At 46.0% G+C, this 17,619-nt stretch overlaps 1 protein-coding gene across 3 annotated transcripts; it reads left to right on the forward strand.

Moving 5' to 3' along the window:
- The first annotated feature begins 1,106 nt into the window (after window positions 1-1,106).
- On the forward strand, window positions 1,107-17,432 carry ctbp1 (C-terminal binding protein 1). 3 transcript variants are annotated; one of them, XM_069171002.1, is made up of 11 exons: window positions 1,107-1,164; window positions 3,078-3,126; window positions 3,779-3,922; window positions 7,165-7,319; window positions 7,469-7,613; window positions 7,732-7,938; window positions 8,146-8,360; window positions 11,901-12,031; window positions 12,145-12,272; window positions 12,910-13,027; window positions 13,145-17,432. In XM_069171002.1, the coding sequence occupies exons 3-11, from the start codon at window positions 3,862-3,864 to the stop codon at window positions 13,329-13,331; spliced, it is 1,347 nt and encodes a 448-aa protein (XP_069027103.1). In that variant the 5' UTR covers window positions 1,107-1,164; window positions 3,078-3,126; window positions 3,779-3,861; the 3' UTR covers window positions 13,332-17,432. The 3 variants fall into 3 exon arrangements, with proteins under 3 accessions (XP_069027103.1, XP_069027101.1, XP_069027104.1); XM_069171000.1 differs by lacking the exon at window positions 1,107-1,164 and adding an exon at window positions 1,680-1,744; XM_069171003.1 differs by lacking the exons at window positions 1,107-1,164; window positions 3,078-3,126; window positions 3,779-3,922 and adding an exon at window positions 4,364-4,975.
- The last annotated feature ends 187 nt before the right edge of the window (window positions 17,433-17,619 follow it).

The raw sequence follows: 17,619 nt of genomic DNA on the forward strand, positions 1-17,619 counted from the left end.
TTCCACCTTAGAAACATAGCCAAGGTGCGGCCGCTTATAAATCAGACAGATGCCAAAAAGTTGAATCTTTGGAGGTTCCCAGCAGCAGTCGAAAGAAAATTGGGGATTCAGCTTTTGTCAGCTACGATTCAAAACTGTGGAAGACAAAACCTGTAGATATGAGGGAAGCTAGCTCAGTTGATACTTTTAAAAGAAAGCTCAGGACAAATCTCTTTACTTTAACCTTTAACTATCTTATCTTGAAGCTCTCTTGCACTTGAACTACCCCGCCTTTTAAAATGCACATTACTTATTTGATATTTGAACTCTATTTGTGTTTAATTTTATGCATTTTATCTGTTCTTATGCGTCTAATTTGTCTTCTATATTTTTAAATGTTTATATCTGTTTTTATGTGAAACACTGCATGTAATTCTCTTGCTGCAAAGCACTTTGAGCTGTATTTCTTGTATGAAAGGTGCTATAGGAATAAAGTTTATTATTATTTCAGTAGCAATGGCTTAGGACATTTGCAGATTCACGTCCATTTCTATTGCTTTCATGCAGGTTGCAAAACGTATTCATCTAAGTTATACAACAATTATTTGGTCGGTGGAAAGAACCGCCACTTAATCTCAAGTCAATTTTATGTTTGGGGGAGAAATATGCTTTGCGGGAATTGTATTACAGCTATCTGTAACAGGGTTATAATTACATGGATTTCGCGAAAAAAAAAAAAAAAAAAAAAAAAAAAAAATAATCAATGGGTATTTATTTATTTATTTATTTTGAAGACTTGAACAGCGGAACTTAAAAGTGCATCAAAAAAAAAAAAAAAAAAAAAAAAAAAAAAGTTCGCGATAAACTGTGAGCAGACTTGTTGCGCTTGACGAGTCCTTGCGCGTCTTCGTCGTTCCGCCGTGGAAGGTGAGGGCGCTCCTTCAGTCCACGGAAGCTTTTTCACAGACGGCCTGACCCCCCCCCCCCCCCCCTCTCTCTCTCTCTCTCTCTCTCTCTCTCTCTCTCTCCCCCCTCCACCCCCGGCGGCCCACCCCCCCCTCTCACCCCCCCCCCCCCTATCAACAAGCCACTTCCTCTTTTGTCTAATTTCATGGCGACCGGGAGAGAGGGAACACCACGGACGCGCGCACACCGCTCAGCACTCCTCAAAGAGTTTAATTCAGGGTAAATAATCATCGTTGTTGTTGTTTTTTTTTTTTTTTTTTTTTTTTTTTTTTTTTTTTTCTCCCTTCCCTTCCTCCCTTCCTCCCTTCCTTCCTTCCTTCCTTCCTCCTCTTCGATATTTTCCTTCTTCGCGGTTCTCCAAAGTAGATCCGACTTGAATTCAATCATGTGGCCGATTCACATTTCCCCGCAGACTTAAATGTTTTCTCCCCCTCTCCTCCTCCACCTCCTCCTCCTCCACCTCCACCACCTCCTCCTCCACCTCCTCCGCCGCACTCACTCCTCTCCGGGTCGGATATATATTTCAGGTTTTTCAGCGGCTCTCCCGACGACACGCCGGCCGGGCCGGAGCTCCTCTCCGCCCGCAGCGCTCTCACACACGCAGCGGCACGCTGAGTTAACGGCGCTGGTTGGCTAGCTAGCGTTAGCAACACACAAAAAAAAAAAAAAAAAAAAACGCCGCCTCGCAGATGTAGTTTTTTTTTTTTTTTTTTTTTTTTTTTTTTGGGGTCGAAAGGAGTTTGTATCGACACGTTTCGCTGCTGAATTTACACCAAACGCCGCGCGCCGCCGCTTCGAGGTTGTTGTTTTGTTGTTGTTGTTGTTGTTTTGTGGGCAATAATCCGCGTTTTGTGTGTTTAATTTAAAACGTGATCCTCTCGAGATGTTTGTGTTGGTGTTAAGCTAGCCAGCTAGCTGGCGTGTGCTATATGTGTGTGTGTGTGTGTGTGTGTTTTTTAAGTTGAGCTCGGATCGCCGTTCAGAAGTTGTTGTTAGCTGAACTCGCTCGGACTGGACGAACTGAGGACGAAGTCTTCGTCACAAACATGAGTGAAATGTTTGTAATGTTCCCACCAAACGCTTCAATACGATCCGCCATTCATTGGAGGTAGATTAGGATCGGGCTAGCTAGCGCCCAGAAAGCTAAGTCGGTTAACGGTCCCGGTTGTTGATGTTTCCAGGCTGAACTCGTTGCTGGAAGAAAGAAAAAGTATTTAAATCCTTTATTTTATTATTATTATTGAAGTATAAACTCCTCGTACCGCGTTTTAAATACACGTGTTACTCCTGCTTTCTGAAGGATCATCGGCGAAAATGTCCTGAAAAGTTCTCAAAAGTAAAAGTACACACTCGGGTCGTGTACTTTTTTTGTTTGTTTTAATGTTGTAGTTATTTAAAGTTTAGTTGTTGTTTTTGAACACTGTTGGTTAGTTTCATCTTCAGTGGTGCATCTTTGTTCATGTAAAATGATATTTGTGTTGGTGTTGCTGTCCTGTTACGACTAGTAACTCTGAAGAAGTCACCAAGCTCGTAGAAATAGTCATTTATTGACCCGAGTGTGTTTTTAAAATCATGTATTTTATCTTGGGAAGTGAAAGAATATCCTCAAACACTAAAGGGACATTTAATCCTTCGGTTTATCAGACAAATTCAAAACCACCACATTTGAAAATACATGGTTTTCAGAAAAGGGTATGAACAAACTACTCTTAAAAGAAACTAAATGAATGAAGTTGCATGCAATGAAAAATAATCAGAATACAACCTTGAATTTGTGCTTCTATACATCTATCTATACATATATATATATGTATATATATATATATATATATATATATATATATATATATATATTGGTTGAGTAGATGTGCTTAGTTACGAAAAAGATAAAAGTGAAGTGGCTGTGAGCCGCCCGAAGGAGTCTTGAGAAGAAAAAACTAAAAACGTGTCACTGGGGGGGGACGCTCGCTCACAACACCGTATTTTGTTCATTTCTGAGTATGTAATTGTGGAAATTTCAAAATGCGGTTATCGTGGTGTCGTCTTCGTCTTCTTATCAAGACGCCTGCAGTGACACCCGCCGTGTGACAGTATCCTAATCTAAAGTCAATATCCTGTTGGTTTCTTCACAGCTGAAACAAAGTTGTCAACCTGACTTGCACAACAGACATCGTCCTCCAGGTGAGTGTCACTGGACTCGTTATTACACATTTGATCGACATAGTCCCCCCCCCCCCAAAAAAAAAACAACAAAAAAAAACTGGTCAGACTTCAAGTTCACTGTCGTCATGTCCTTGTTTTAAAAGTCACTTGTAAATGTTCAGGGTTTTCCCTCTCGTTACAACACATGAACTACGCATCCAAGTGGGTTTTTTTCACAGCACTTAAATGAACAGAAAAAAAAAACTATTTTGAGTGCAGACGATGGGAGGATGAGAACATTGCAGTTCAAATTATTCACTATAAGCCTTGTTTTGGTGATTATCGTTTTGTTTATGGCACACTGCGTGTTTTTTCTTTTTATAAAAATTTGGAACGATAATAGTCCAAAATTAAGTGAAAAGGCACTTTTTAACCACCCACTGCGACCACGTCACCCCTCCAGAAAATGAAGGAACCTGATACATATACCCCGATATACTTCAGGCAAGTGTGGGCACTGCTAATTTTAATTGTGCTGATCCATTTTTTGCTTCTTTTTTTTTTTTTTTTTCCCCTAAAGTTTTGATTATTAGTCCTTCAGAACATGAAGTTATTCAGACGGTTACATGTGGAAATAGAAACGTGAACTATTCTCTTTTCTTTGCTGACCGGATTCCCCGTTTGTGTGCAGGTGAAACTAAGTGGACATCAGTAAGAGGCCCCGCCAGCACTTGGATCTGTTCTTCTCTGTCCCAGGTTAAGCCTACTTGGTCTATGGCTCTGATGGACAAGCACAAACAGGTCAAGCGGCAGAGACTTGACCGCATTTGTGAGGGTGAGAGTTCATAAATACTCATACATACTGCACACACACACACACACACACACACACACACACACACACACACACACACACATGTATATTATATTTTCCTTTGGGGATCAGTCAAGTGCATATCTATAAAGTAAAAGTAAATATGTGGGAGCCTGTGTATATGGGCCATATGTGTTTTTTTTGTTAAGTACTGAATTAAAACTATCATACCCAGAGTCGTACAGTTAACACTTGAAATTTGAAACATTTTCAAATATTGATCAAAGTTTCTGCATTTTTTTAAAAACCAGATGCTGAAGGTGTCCCCACTATATTTGTATGATTTTGCTCTTCGGCGGTCGCCTTTAATATACTATGGTGTTGCTTTAGGAATATTGTGGTCTGTTTTGTGTAACAATAATGAGATCATATTGATGAACATACTTTACTGTGGTCTTTACCTGATGCAGAGACCTCGGTAGTATTTCTCGCTTCCCCTCAGTGCATTTGAGAGTGAAGGAGGATACTCTGTAAGACTGCTATGCGAGAAATGCACTTTGTGGCGATCACGGCTAATAAGTCAACTTTTTGACATTGCCAGTGCATTTGGGGTTGGTCCAGGGCAGGTTTCTTTGAGATGTGGTTTGGAGAGTGAAGGAGGAGTTCAGACATAACGGTGCGCTAAAATGGAGGGAAGAGTCTGAGAGAGTCTCTGGAGACGGGTGAGAGCAAGAGGACAAGGTGAAGGGTCGCGGCCGCAGCTACAGGGAAACGGGCCAGCTGTCTCTTTAAAAAACGACAACAGCCCAAACCGCCCTCAGCTTCGGCTATGCTAATGAGGTTAGTGCTGGTTGGCCAGCTCTCAATGGGGCCGCCTGTGATTGGAGGCTGGCCGTGGGGGAGGGGCTGGGCGTGGATGACAGCTGGGATCCAGTCAGCCAAGAGCAGGCTGGCGGAGAGAGAGAGGGAGGAAAAAAAAAAAAAAGAGCTATAGAGGGAGAGCAAGGCGAGGGAGAGAGAGAGAGAGAGAGAGAGAGAGAGAGGAAGACAGGCTGACAGACTTCATAATGCAAGGTTAGGCCCGGTGCTCATGTGTTTTCTATTTTGCCATGTGTTTTTGAAATTTGCGAACTGTGGGTGGAGAGATCTAAGGTTTGGGTGTGGTGCAGCTATGCTTGTGCAGTTTCCCTTTTATGTTCGGCGTGTATTGGTGTTGTCGCAGCCATTAAGAAGGAACTGAATAACCGTGTGTGTGTGTGTGTGTGTGTGTGTGTGTGTGTGTGTGTGTGTGTGTGTGTGTGTGTGTGTGTGTGTGTGTGTGTGTGTGTGTGTGTGTGTCTGGCTGCTTCTGGGTGGAGTACTGCTGCTTGCTGCATTATCATCGTTTTTTTTTTTTTGCTGCCCCTCCCCCCTCACCTCTTACTCTAAACTACAGCCAGAGGGAGAGAGGAGAGGAGGAGGGAGTGAGGGCAAAGAAAGGGAGAGGGAGGGAGAATGAATGAATCACTGAATGAATTGTATTGTGTGCGCGGCCATGCTTGCTCTTCGTAGGCCTTGGGTATGCCAATGTCCTTTACTCAAATTACTCTGCGTGTAGGCAGACCTACTTGGATATATATTTTTTCAGAGGAGGTCTTTGTGATGAAGCTTTTCGGGTTTTTCAACATAGTAAGAGTCTCTTTGTGCTTTCAGCGTGTTGCAGTAGGCATGATAGCATTCTTGAGCCATCTGCAATGAATGTGAATCACACTGCAAAATGGAGTGCATCCGATCGTACATTGTGTAAAGGCAGCAGGCTATACGTTTTTTTTTTTTTTTTTCCCCCTGTGTGAATTTCATCCATGCATTGGGAAATGCTCAGACGTCAGAGGAAGCGTTCACAAATATTTGTTTTCCACCCTGGGCTACCAGCTCCCTTTTCCTCCTCGGCAGTCTCACCATTACGTCCTGCCCTCTGTCCAAGTAAATGTTCCAGCCAGACACACTCCCCCACCATGGGAAACACACACACACACACACACACACACACACACACACACACACACACACACACACACACACACCTGTCACCCAGCGGAGACAAGATAGTGTGCACTGGTGCCTATGTGGAGTTAGCCCAAGCCTAAAACTGCTGAGGAGCCAGTAATACAGGGAGAGGTGTAAAAAAAGCAATATGCAGTGATTCGGCAGAGATGTGGCGTTTTTTATTTGTGGCATTGATTTGGTTTTTGACAAGCAACATTTCTTTTGTTGGCAGAATACTAAATGGCCAAATGTGCAGCTGTTTGCCACCAGTGTGTGTGTGTGTGTGTGTGTGTGTGTGTGTGTTAGTGTGTTTTCGTATGTGTCTGATGAAAGGCAGTGAACAAGAAAAATAGGAAGCAGGGACTGTGCCAGACAGCAGAATTTAGGTCATGACTCAGACCCCCTCATGAACCCCCACCGCCTCCTCCCAGAGACCCCACAGATTTCTCCACCCCTCCCCCAGCCGCCATACTCCATCACCTCTCCCCCTGCCGTCTCAGCCCCCTCCTCTGTGTGTGTCCTCTGCTCATACAGTAGGCAGTTCAAGTTCCCTGAATTAACACTTGGGGTCTGATCTTCCCCTTTAAGCCCAGAGTCTGAGACGCTGAGGAGAACAGAGATGACTCCATGAAGACTGGATGCTGTATATTGGCTCCTAAACAGAGCTGGAGTTCAATACCAAATAGGCCTGACTGCCGGACGCTCTCCGTGCCCCATCACAGATTTGGTTACACTTACATGTTTCGTCACCTTAAATCCCTCGCTCGCGAAGAGGCGCACGTCGTCGTGGTTGTTCACTTCGGCTGCTGGTGGACGTGTTGGAAAGAGCGAGTCATTAAAGTCTTGAGTTATTATTGTCTGAGGAGTGTGGCGCTTCGCCCCGTTAAGTTTAGCTATGTGTGCGGAGGGATTTTGTCGTGAGGGTACGATGCCTTGCATCACGTCACGTACATGGGAAAAGCAGACCGTTGAGTCACTAACCTCCAGCTTAACTTAACTGGTTCTGCAAAGCGAGCGGTTGGTCGCCGTGTCGTCAACAAGCTGCGTCACTCCTCTGACAGAGAGACGGGAAAGGATTGTGTGACGACGGAATTTAGAGGGGAAAAAAATTGCTCAAATGCCCCTGATGTGCATTGGTACCCTTATTTGTGTGTGTGTGTGTGTGTTTAAAAAAAAAAAAAAAAAATAAAATGAATGGACATTTGTAGCTAACGCGTTTTTCTTTCCGGCGTACTCAGGTATCCGACCCCCCATCCTTAATGGGCCAATGCACCCGCGGCCCCTGGTGGCCCTGCTGGACGGGCGCGACTGCACTGTGGAAATGCCCATCCTCAAAGATGTGGCCACGGTGGCTTTCTGCGATGCCCAGTCCACACAAGAGATTCATGAGAAGGTAGAGGCGACACAACACACGTCAACACAACACAGTTCAAAAGGGGAATGCTTTTCCAAAAAAAACATTGTATTTCAGACACTGTGCGAGATGAAAGCGGACCGTCTCCGCAATACGGCCTTTTTTTCAAATTCATTTGTCGGCTCTAGGTGCTAAATGAGGCGGTGGCTGCTCTGCTGTACCACACTATCACTCTATCCAGAGACGACTTGGAAAAGTTTAAAGGCCTACGAGTAATTGTCCGGATTGGCTCCGGCTTCGACAACGTTGACGTCAAAGCAGCTGCCGAGCTTGGTGAGAGGATCAAACTTTAAACTTATTTCCAGTGACCCGCGGTCGGCCGTGAGCTCGCGGTGGAGCAACATGCAGAGTGGTTCATATTTCTTCCCCTCCTTTTCTACCGGTCATCCAGGCATCGCCGTCTGTAACGTGCCAGCGTCCTCCGTTGAGGAGACGGCCGACACTTCGCTATGTCTGATTCTCAACCTGTACAGGCGAGTCACCTGGATGCACCAAGCTCTACGGGAGGGAACCCGAGCCTCCAGCGTGGAGCAGATCAGGGAGGTGGCTGGCGGCGCCGCTCGTATCAGGGGCGAGACGCTGGGCATTATCGGCCTCGGTGAGTGAAGAGCGTGCATTTGTTGTCACAGTTTGTTTCATCAAAGATTGTATTTGTCTTATTGATTTGTAATTTAACAAGGATCGATTTGATGAAGTGCTTCAGTGCTTGATCCGCTTAGTCAACAAGTTGCAACAAGATTTCTGTTTTCGGATCAGCCAGCGCACCTCAACGGCTGTTTATAACCGATCTCCTTGGTTTTTGCAGGACGCGTCGGTCAAGCGGTGGCTCTGCGGGCCAAGGCCTTCGGCTTTGGCGTGATCTTTTATGACCCCTACCTGCCCGATGGCGTGGAGCGCTCACTGGGCCTGCAGCGAATGGCCACCCTGCAGGACCTCCTCATCCACTCTGACTGCGTATCCCTGCACTGCAGCCTCAACGAGCACAACCACCACCTCATTAATGACTTCACCATCAAACAGGTGTGTGGACGCACTTTGAACGTTCAAACGGAGTTGTTTCTTTCACGTGCGCCTCATCGGTGGCTTTGTTTTTGCAACAAATAGTCAAGTCAGTTCATTTATCGGTACATTTAAACACAACGTAGGTTGACTTAATGTGCTGCACGCGGACGTAAACACACATTAGGCCAAGAAAACAAAGTTACGTCGCACGAAGAGTCAGTCTGGATCTAAGAACCGGCAAAAGCTGGATTCCGCCGGAACCGGCTGCGTCGAGACCAAGCTTGCGATGTGCCGCGTCGCATTTCAGCAGCAGCCCAGAAGCCGCTCGGCGCTTCGCGACACTAAAAATACGCTCGTAGTTTATTTTTGACGAGAGACGGCCAGAGATATTGTGTAGCTGCACAGAGCGGATCGTCGGCATGAAGTCAGACACGGGAAGGCTATCGAGAAACGGGTCCATTTTCACAAATGAAGCACCCGCCGCCGCCGCCGCCGTCAATGCCCCCAGTCTTCGGAGTAGGACAAGAAATGCATTCTTCTCCTGTCACAGGCTCTGTATGTGAAATAGTTAAGAAATGGATAATGGGATGAATATATTTTCAACAACTACAACACAGAAAACTGCATTGACGTTGTCTGTGGGTTGCAGCGCATCGTAAGAAATGGCAACGACAAACACAAGTTTTACAAAACATTTAACAACGTGGCTTACCGAGATGAACTAAAATCAAGGAAAATTGACCAAATCAGGAGGTCAATAAAACCAAGCAGACAAAACGCGAAGCTTCTGAAATGTTTGCTGCGTTACGCACCAGACGTGACGGGACATTTTCTCCATTTAGGCGCCGATACACAGCAATACATATTATCCTGTGCTGAACAGGCAGCCAAAGTAAGGAGGCCAGATTAGGTGAAATGTGCTCGTGCTTACGAGCACAGGACATTGATGTCTGGCCCGTTCCACCATACAAAGAATTAATAATAGTCCACCCTCGAAGTAGTAGGAGAAGCACGAGTGACCATCTCAAAGTCTTTAAAAGAAAAGGACGGACGGGACTTTAGGAAGAGCTCTTATCTGTCGGAAGCTGATTTAAAAGAGGAATTAAAAATAACACCCAGTAGTGGGCCGTAGAGCTGAGGTGAAATATTATCAAGTGACACTTCTGTTAGACGAGAGGGATCGAGCAGCAAAATATTTGTTTGATCTTTATTGAGATTGAAAACATTTTGCGAGAGCTAAGCTTTAACTTCAGTTTCGCGACTTATTAAAGAACTTACAGAAGAGGTAGAGTCAGGTTTGAGCAGCACGTCGATGTATTATCGGCATAAACGGGATCAGAAATATTGTGTGTTGAAAAAGAGACTCGCGAGGCAGCACTGTAAAAACAATACCGGACCCAAAATGGACCTTTTGAGGCGCCCCTCAGGTCGGAGGCGGCGGCTGAGAAGGGTAGTCCCCACAGCTAACAGAAGCATCCATCAAGTCAGATGTGATTTCAACCCATAAGAGGAAAAGGTCCGAGGCACTCTTCTGTCGCGAAAAATAAAAAGCCTTCATCCAGACGGCAAGTTCATGGTGAAATTATAAACAGAAGAACAAATGCCAAAACCGTTAAAAGCGAACAGGGTTACAACCGACGCGTGGCGGCGGACGTAGCCGTCGTCGGGGTGGAAGGCCCAGCACACAATCCCCCTCTAGTACACGCAGTGAAGGCTTTTTAGTTTTTGCCAGAAGAGAGCCTCGAACTTTTCACCACTTTTTTTAAACAGCACCTTCGCCGCTAGTTTGAAGTCCAAGAGCACCCCGGGCCTTTTCTTTCTCTGAGAATGTAAACCAGTTGAGAGCAGAGCCTCGGGTACCGGCAAACTGCTCGAGGCGGGCGACGAGAGTCTCCGTGGCCCGTGTAACACAAGGACAGCAGGATCGCCAGAATGAGTAACGGATCATGGAAATCTTTGTAAGGGCGGATTCAGTGCTGTGACGTGACCTAAAACCGGACTGGCAAAAATCTCGCAAATGCCATCGCTGCTTATTCAATTCAATTCGATTTTATTGACGCAGCGCCACGTCACAACACGGGTTATGTCATGGCACTTAACACGTCCGAGTCCTTGCAGCAAGACTTTACAATATCAGACAGAGACTTACGCTGGAAAACGATGTCTTTTGTGGCCACGGCGCGGTAGGAATTGGTCCAAAATGGATCGGTAGGGTCCAAAGTTGCCTTGTTTACGAGAATACGCTCTGTTGCGCGGTTCAAAATACCGTGGGACTGAAGCAGCAGTTAGTAGCCAGGCAATGATTTATAACGGTTGAGAAACACGGCCCAATTACACCAAAAAACTTTTTTTTTTTAAAGAAACCAGAAGGAATGACGTCCGGGTTTTTGGTTTTTGTGGTTTTCAGTCGGTCGACAGTTTTAGTGGAGGAGGGAGACGGAGACGGGCTCAAACTGATCCAACACCTGAGGCAAAGTGGGCGAAATGGATGCAGCACGGTGATAAGACGTAACCCGGGACCTACGTTTAGTAACCGTGTCCCGAAAGCGTCTCCGAAAATTGTCACAGCGCAGCAGACAAATGCACCCGTGGTGGAGGTGGTGGTGGTGGTGGTGGTGGTGGTGGGGGGCGGCAGGAGCACCGACAGAGTTAAACGTTGTTGACGAGGATTCTTGGCAGTGGCTTGAAACTAAGTGTGAATAGTATTTGTTCTTCGCAGCCTTAACAGCATCCTGCTATTTAGTTAAAGCTAAGTCTGTTTTCCATTTTCACTCCGTTCTCCTGTGTTTCTGTCTGCCTGCCAGAATAGTTTCATTAGCATCCAGTAGGATTTAATTAAGATGTACTTGTGTTATCTTGCCATCACGCGGCCTGCATTTCTGCTGCGTCGTAGAACTTTTGCCGTCAGACGTCTCTGGTCAGTGGGTTTGGTCGCATTAAAGTGTATCGAAATCCGGATATATTTATCGCGCCTACATCATCGTGATTATCTTATAAAATCAGGTTTAATGACGCCCGGTCCCCCCCCCCCCCCGTGCGCGAGGAGAGAAAAAGCTGTGCGGTTGCTGCGATGGGGTCGTCGCGTTAATTCTCGCGGTTACGGTGGAAATAGTATAAATTCAACACCGGCATCAGCTAATTAAATTGCCGCTTTGGCACATTGGCAGCGTCGTCAGATTTGTTTTAATGAATTGAGGAATGGAGGGGAAAAAAAATTGCCCCTCGGCCTGTCAAGTCTAACGTGCCGAACCCCCGAAGCGTCTGTTCGCGCCGGTGAAATAAGGAGGCTCCAACACTGCCAGCAAAGATCAGCGTTCAGTTTTTATATGCAGCTTAAATCAGTTGTAACTTTGCTCGAACCAAACGTTGCCTCCATGTTGTTTGGCAGACGGTGTCAGAGATCGGAAGAACAGACGCAGATTCTCTTAATTGCCAAATTACGTTGATCTGCACTGTTGGAATTTGCTGAAAAGTGTAAAGTCTCAGCCCGCTGCTGGCTCTGCTCCACGTGGTTCAATCATATTGTTACCCCCCCCCCCCTCCCCCACTGTGATACAGATGCGTCAAGGAGCCTTTTTGGTCAACACGTCAAGAGGCGGCCTGGTTGACGAAAAAGCACTGGCTCAGGCCCTGAAGGAGGGCCGGATACGAGGGGCCGCCCTGGACGTCCACGAGACGGAACCCTTCAGGTAACCGCGACCCGTCGGGGCCGCCGCGCTGGCCCTCGCACGCCCCCGCCCGCGAGCACGACGCACGACCTTACCGCGCTCCCCTCCGTAACAACCGTATCCCTTCTGAACAGTTTTTCAACAGGTCCTCTGAAGGACGCCCCCAACCTGATCTGTACCCCGCACACATCCTGGTACAGCGAGCAGGCCTCCGTTGAGGCTCGCGAGGAGGCGGCCAGGGAGGTGCGCCGGGCCATCACCGGTAAGACCGTGACGTCGACCTCGTGTCTCACGGAACCCGCGAGTGTAGATTTTGAGTTTTGTGGCCAGAGCAATCGCAGAATTAAGTGCATGTAAAAAGGGAGCTTCGTGGATAAGTTCGTGATGTCACATCTGACTGATTACTTCATATAGATGCTCCTCAACAAACCCCACTGAGCTAACAAAACACAACGCAAATTATATTATGTTTATATCATTTAACCTGCTCTTGGATAAAATGAGTCAATTGAAAGTTTGAAAACGGAGAACAATAACCGTTATGGTTTCTTCAGTGCCTGACATCATGTCATGAACTCGCTTGTTTTATCCGACCAAAACTGTGAGATATTCACCCAACTCGTGTTTGACATGTCTGGCTCATGTTTTGACTCTCTTAACTTTCTTTTCCCAGTCTTGAAATAGCTATTGCAAATTGTTGAAGCCAATGTCTAAGTTGCCTCCAAACGGCATTAATTAAACGCGGTGATGAGGCCGCGATAACATGGCTGTAAAAACAACACCGGCGTGACACGTCCTCGGTGGCCCTTGTATTGCACTGGCGAACACGAGTAGGATGAACTTGTCTTTTGATTTTCAACCTCCGCGGAGTCGTAACGGTCTTGATTCCCTTGCTCCAGGGCGTATCCCCGACAGTCTGAAGAACTGTGTTAATAAGGAGTATCTGATGGCAGCCTCTCAGTGGCCCAGCATGGAGGCAGCTACTGTTCACCCAGAACTTAACGGAGCCACCTACAGGTGAGAGGAGGGGATGTAGAGGATGACAAATGACAGAGATCACACATCATCAGTCTTTGTCCTGAGGCTGAACATGGAGCGGCTCTCATGTGACTCTTTTGCTGTTGCGTTTTTAAGATTTCCTCCAGGTCTGATCAATGTTGCAGCAGCGGGGGGTCTCCCAGGAGCCAGCGCAGGCGTTGAGAGCCTGGTTTCAGGAACCCTGGCGCATGGCATCGCCCCCGTCTCCCACCCCCCTCACGCCCCATCTCCAGGGCAGCCCACTAAGGCCGAAGCCGACAGAGACATCCCCTCCGACCAATAGCCCCCTCCCGCCGCCGCCAGCACATTCCGTCATCTCTGGAAACCAACCTGCCCCGCCCCGCCCCGCCGCCCCTCCCTCCCCCCCCACACCTCCCCCTACACCTCCCAGGATCAGACACAACCCGACCCTCCAGTACATCGGCAGCACCAGTTTGACCTGACGTGGATCTACAGTCCTTTCTCAGATCACATAACCAGCCCAGGAGTGACCTATCCACAGCTAGCCCCCATGCCACCCACCACCCCGTCCCTCCTCATCTCACCCACCATCTCTCTCTCTCCCCCCCCTCCACCCCCTCACTCCCCTACTACGTCAGCAATAACTGCGTTCTCAAGGATTCAATGATTGGATTGGTTAATTTCCTTAGTTGGCTGTTGTTTTAATGGAAAGTTGATCTGTTGTGGTTCTAGGTGTTAATGTTTGTTTTGTAAAAAAAAAAAGAAAAAAAAATTGCATTTCTGACATGAGGCTTTACAGTCTACCGCCTCCTGCAGTCACCCTCTGGTTCTGACCACTAGAGGCACAGAGACAGAAAGGTTCAAGTCCCACTTTGTACATTAATGGCTCATGTTACTGCTCTCTTCTTCTTATTTCTTTCTTTTTTTTTCTTTCTTTTCTTTTCTTTTTTTTTTCTGTCTCCCTCCACCTCTCCTATGATGGAGGGGAAAATGTGTACTGAAGTAAACCAGACAGAGTCGCGTACATTACATCCTGTTGTCCCCAACAAGCTTCTAGCTACCACTCAGCCCACGTTCGCCCTTCTCCCTCCTGACACTGTGGTCAGAGGGATCCATTGTGCTGTCAGTGTGGCGCTCCCCGACCGTCAAAGTATGCTTTAGCTGCTCTGCTCATACTTAATCCTTTAAAGAGGGACACCCAATATTGTTTTTGTTTTTGTTTTTGTTTTTTTTAACCTTTTTTCTGCTGTGATTGTCTAGTTTTAGGACAGTCATCCCTGGTTTTACACACGCTTTTATGAGACGGTAGCTTATCAGAGAACCTCGGCGCCTTGGTTTGAATCTCCATCTCCTGCCAGCAGCCAGAGGTGCTGTGTGTGAGGTCCTGAGCTCACAGTGCCCACACACAATCCAATTCTTGCTCTTTTTTTTTTCTCCTCGGGAGAAAAACAGCAGCAGGCCAGCGAGCTCGCCAGCAGGGGGCGCCGTCTGGCTGCGCACGGGACAGTTACAGGTTAGCGATGAAGAACCTGATCACACACACACACACACACACACACACACACACACACACACACACACACACACACACTGCCGACATTCAAAACACAGGGGTGACCAGGGATCGACTACCGCCTTATTATTTGATAAGATCTCGCCACACCACCACCCTACCACCCTGCACCCACCCTCCACTCTTCTCCCACTGTCATGGCCCACCCTCCACTTCCGCTCACGAACCAGTATGCATCCAACCAATTCCTCCACGTGTGAGGGGACGGTAGAGATTAGATTCCCTGTAGGAGCAAAAGGGGACAGTGTTCTTGCATGCTGGCTTTGTTAATGACAGTGGTGTGTGTGTGTGTGTGTGTGTGTGTGTGTGTGTGTGTGTGTGTGTGTGTGTATGTTCCCTCACCCCGTTATGATAACAAGCTGTTGTCGTTCCAAAGGAATAGTCCCTCGGAGTAACTCTTAAACGCTGTTGCCCTGGTGTCAAGGGAACACCTTTCTAGTACCTCAGTAACAGATATTGAATGTACCGTGCATACCCTTTTATTTTTTGTACAGATTTTCTAGATACGTCTTTACTATTCTTTACTAGAAGGGTTGTGTAATTGTAGCAGTAATGACACAATAATAAAAAAAAAAGAAGAAAAAGAAAAAGATAAAACAAAAAAAAAGAAAAGAAAATGCCCCATGAAACAATTTGACAAAATCTTTCTAGGTTCGATAAGGTCACTGAATACTCAGGCTTCGAAGCGTATCTTTTTTTTGCCTTTACCCCTTTTTATTTCTTCATTGTGGATTATTCAGCACAATTCAGCTTTCCCATTTCTTGGACTTCAAAGTCTAGTCGATGTGTTTTCGACCTCAAGCTTCCCGGCTAATGAAAATTGGAGAAGAAAAAAAAAAAACACAACAAAAGGCGGTCGTCGTGGTCTGCTCGGTTTCTTTTACTAGAACAGTAGTCGTAGGTGCTGATTTCTTTTTAAAAAAAAATTGTCCCCTTTATTGTCAAGCTGCTCCAGCTACAGTGCATGTGAGGTCATTTCGAAGGGGAAATACTATTGCCCCCCTTCCTTAACCTCCCCTCCCCTCCCCTCCTCCTCACCCCCCCCACCCCCCCCCCACCCCAAAAAAAAAGTGTTTTCAACCCGAGTTGCCATTTTTGTCGTGGTCAGTTTCCAGTGATGTACAGTTTCCCCCTTCAGAGTCTATGAGAGACATGGAGCATGTCTGTGTCCTGAGATGATAGGCTCCTCTGTCATGTGATGAGTATATATTTTTAAAAAACAAAAAATAACCCCCATAGTTCGGATTATGAGCATAATAGTAATCTTAAATTTTTTGCTGTTGATGATGATGATGATTATTATATATATTTTTCAGTTCAGCAGTGCACTGTTATGAAAACCATTCTGTTTTATTGTAGGATTTCATTTTTATGAATATGCTGTCTGTGTTCTACATGTTGTACTGAAACATTTCAGCGAAAAACAAGAGACCCCTCTCCCTCCCTCCCCCCTTCCTCTCCCCCCCTCCTCTTTTTTTTTAAATTTTTTTTTTATTTCTCTTTTTAATTCGTCTTCTCCCACTCGTCCTCTCCAGCTGATATCCCGTGGGCCTTACTTATTCTCTCCCCGTAACAGTAGCTGTTATAGAAAGTCGCCATGGAACCACTCACTGCCTTAATACAGTTGACCACAGCAGGTGAAGTCAGGAGACACACCGAGCCGAAAAAGATCGGGCCGCTCCGCGAAAAGCTCCTCACACCCCCGGACAGGCCTAAACTCTCACAGCACCTTGCATTTCTTTTATTTTTCTTTCTTTTTTTTTTTTTTTTAAATGTTTATCTTTCAGTGGTGAACCGCATTTAGCCTCGTGTGAACAGTTTTAGCTCCATAAACCCAGTGTGAATTCTTACTGCGCATTAACCGTGTTGTTTTCTTTTCGTTTCTTTTCTGTTTTTTTTTTTGTGTGTGTTTTTTTTTTTTAATAAGTTTCAACTCAGCTCGGCGGTGTGTCTGTATGCGCGCAGGCTAACGGATAAGCACAGTGTGACGCTCACAGCGCAGCAGCAGCTGATATTTCACTCTTGGGTGTGAGAGCAAACCCACCACCACCACCACCACCATCACCACCACCAACCTGGGGCTCTTAAAGCGTCTTTCCCGGCGCGGCCGGAGCCCCGGCGTGGCTGGCAGAAGGCGGGGGAGGGGGAAGGGAAAAAGGGGGGTGTTGGGGTTAGATGGGGAGGCATAGCGGACACCGGTGTGGTCTGTCGACAAAAAAAAAACAAAAAAAACAAAAACAAAAAAAAAATACGGTGAGAGTTGGTCACTTTTTCTCTCTCAGGGTTCAAATGCACACATATCCTCCAGCAGTCGCCCCTCCGTCTCGTGTCCCTCCGTCTCGTGTCCCTCGTCCCCCCCCCTCCCCAGTTTTTCCGCCCCCAGAATGTAGACGAGCCCCCACCGCGCGTTTTCTCTTTAGAAACCTGCTTCCCCCTCGTTCTCCTCTTTGTGCACAGGTCTGAACTTTTGTTTTCTGTTTTGCTTTCTTTTGGCACTGACATCTAACCATCTAACAAGGAATGAATGAACGAATGAATGAATGTTTGGAAGCGACCGTGTGTAACGTTAAAATTGGGAAATGTATTTTTACAACATGTGAACATTATTTTATTTTATTTTTTTCCTCTCACTCATTGTGAATTGATTTTTTTTTTCTTTCACCAGACTGCAAAAACAAACAAAAAAAAAAACACAAATGGAAAAAAAAAAAAAAAACCCTCCTGTAACTAGGCTCTTAAGCTTTATTTTTTTGTTTTGTTTACTTTTTTATTAGAAACAATCATGTTTGTGATGGTAACTTCCAATGGTAAACTCCACACCGTATTTTAATAAAATCTGAAAAATTAAAACACTCGCTTCCTCCTTTTTTAAAAACAAAAACAACAACTAAACTTTTTAAATAACTGTATTTCTCTGCTGGTACCGTGACCCCTGCTGCGGACTGAAACCTTTTAATTCCTCTTTTTTTTTTGGTCAGTTCCTTTTAAAGAAGTGCTTTATAATCAAGTAATTTCTCATTTGCCAGTATTGTCGTCC

The sequence above is a fragment of the Embiotoca jacksoni genome, unplaced genomic scaffold (assembly GCF_022577435.1).
Source record: "Embiotoca jacksoni isolate LCO1_2020_lvr unplaced genomic scaffold, fEmbJac1.0.p SCAF_5, whole genome shotgun sequence".
In the NCBI taxonomy this organism is placed as follows: domain Eukaryota; kingdom Metazoa; phylum Chordata; class Actinopteri; family Embiotocidae; genus Embiotoca; species Embiotoca jacksoni.

Bases quoted from the DNA above. Each gene is read 5' to 3' on its own strand.
- ctbp1 (XM_069171002.1), top strand. From the start codon at position 3,862: ATGGCTCTGATGGACAAGCACAAACAGGTCAAGCGGCAGAGACTTGAC. The intron at 8,361-11,900 runs GTGTGTGGACGC...ACTGTGATACAG, and splicing joins ATGACTTCACCATCAAACAG to ATGCGTCAAGGAGCCTTTTT. The intron at 13,028-13,144 runs GTGAGAGGAGGG...TGCGTTTTTAAG, and splicing joins CTTAACGGAGCCACCTACAG to ATTTCCTCCAGGTCTGATCA.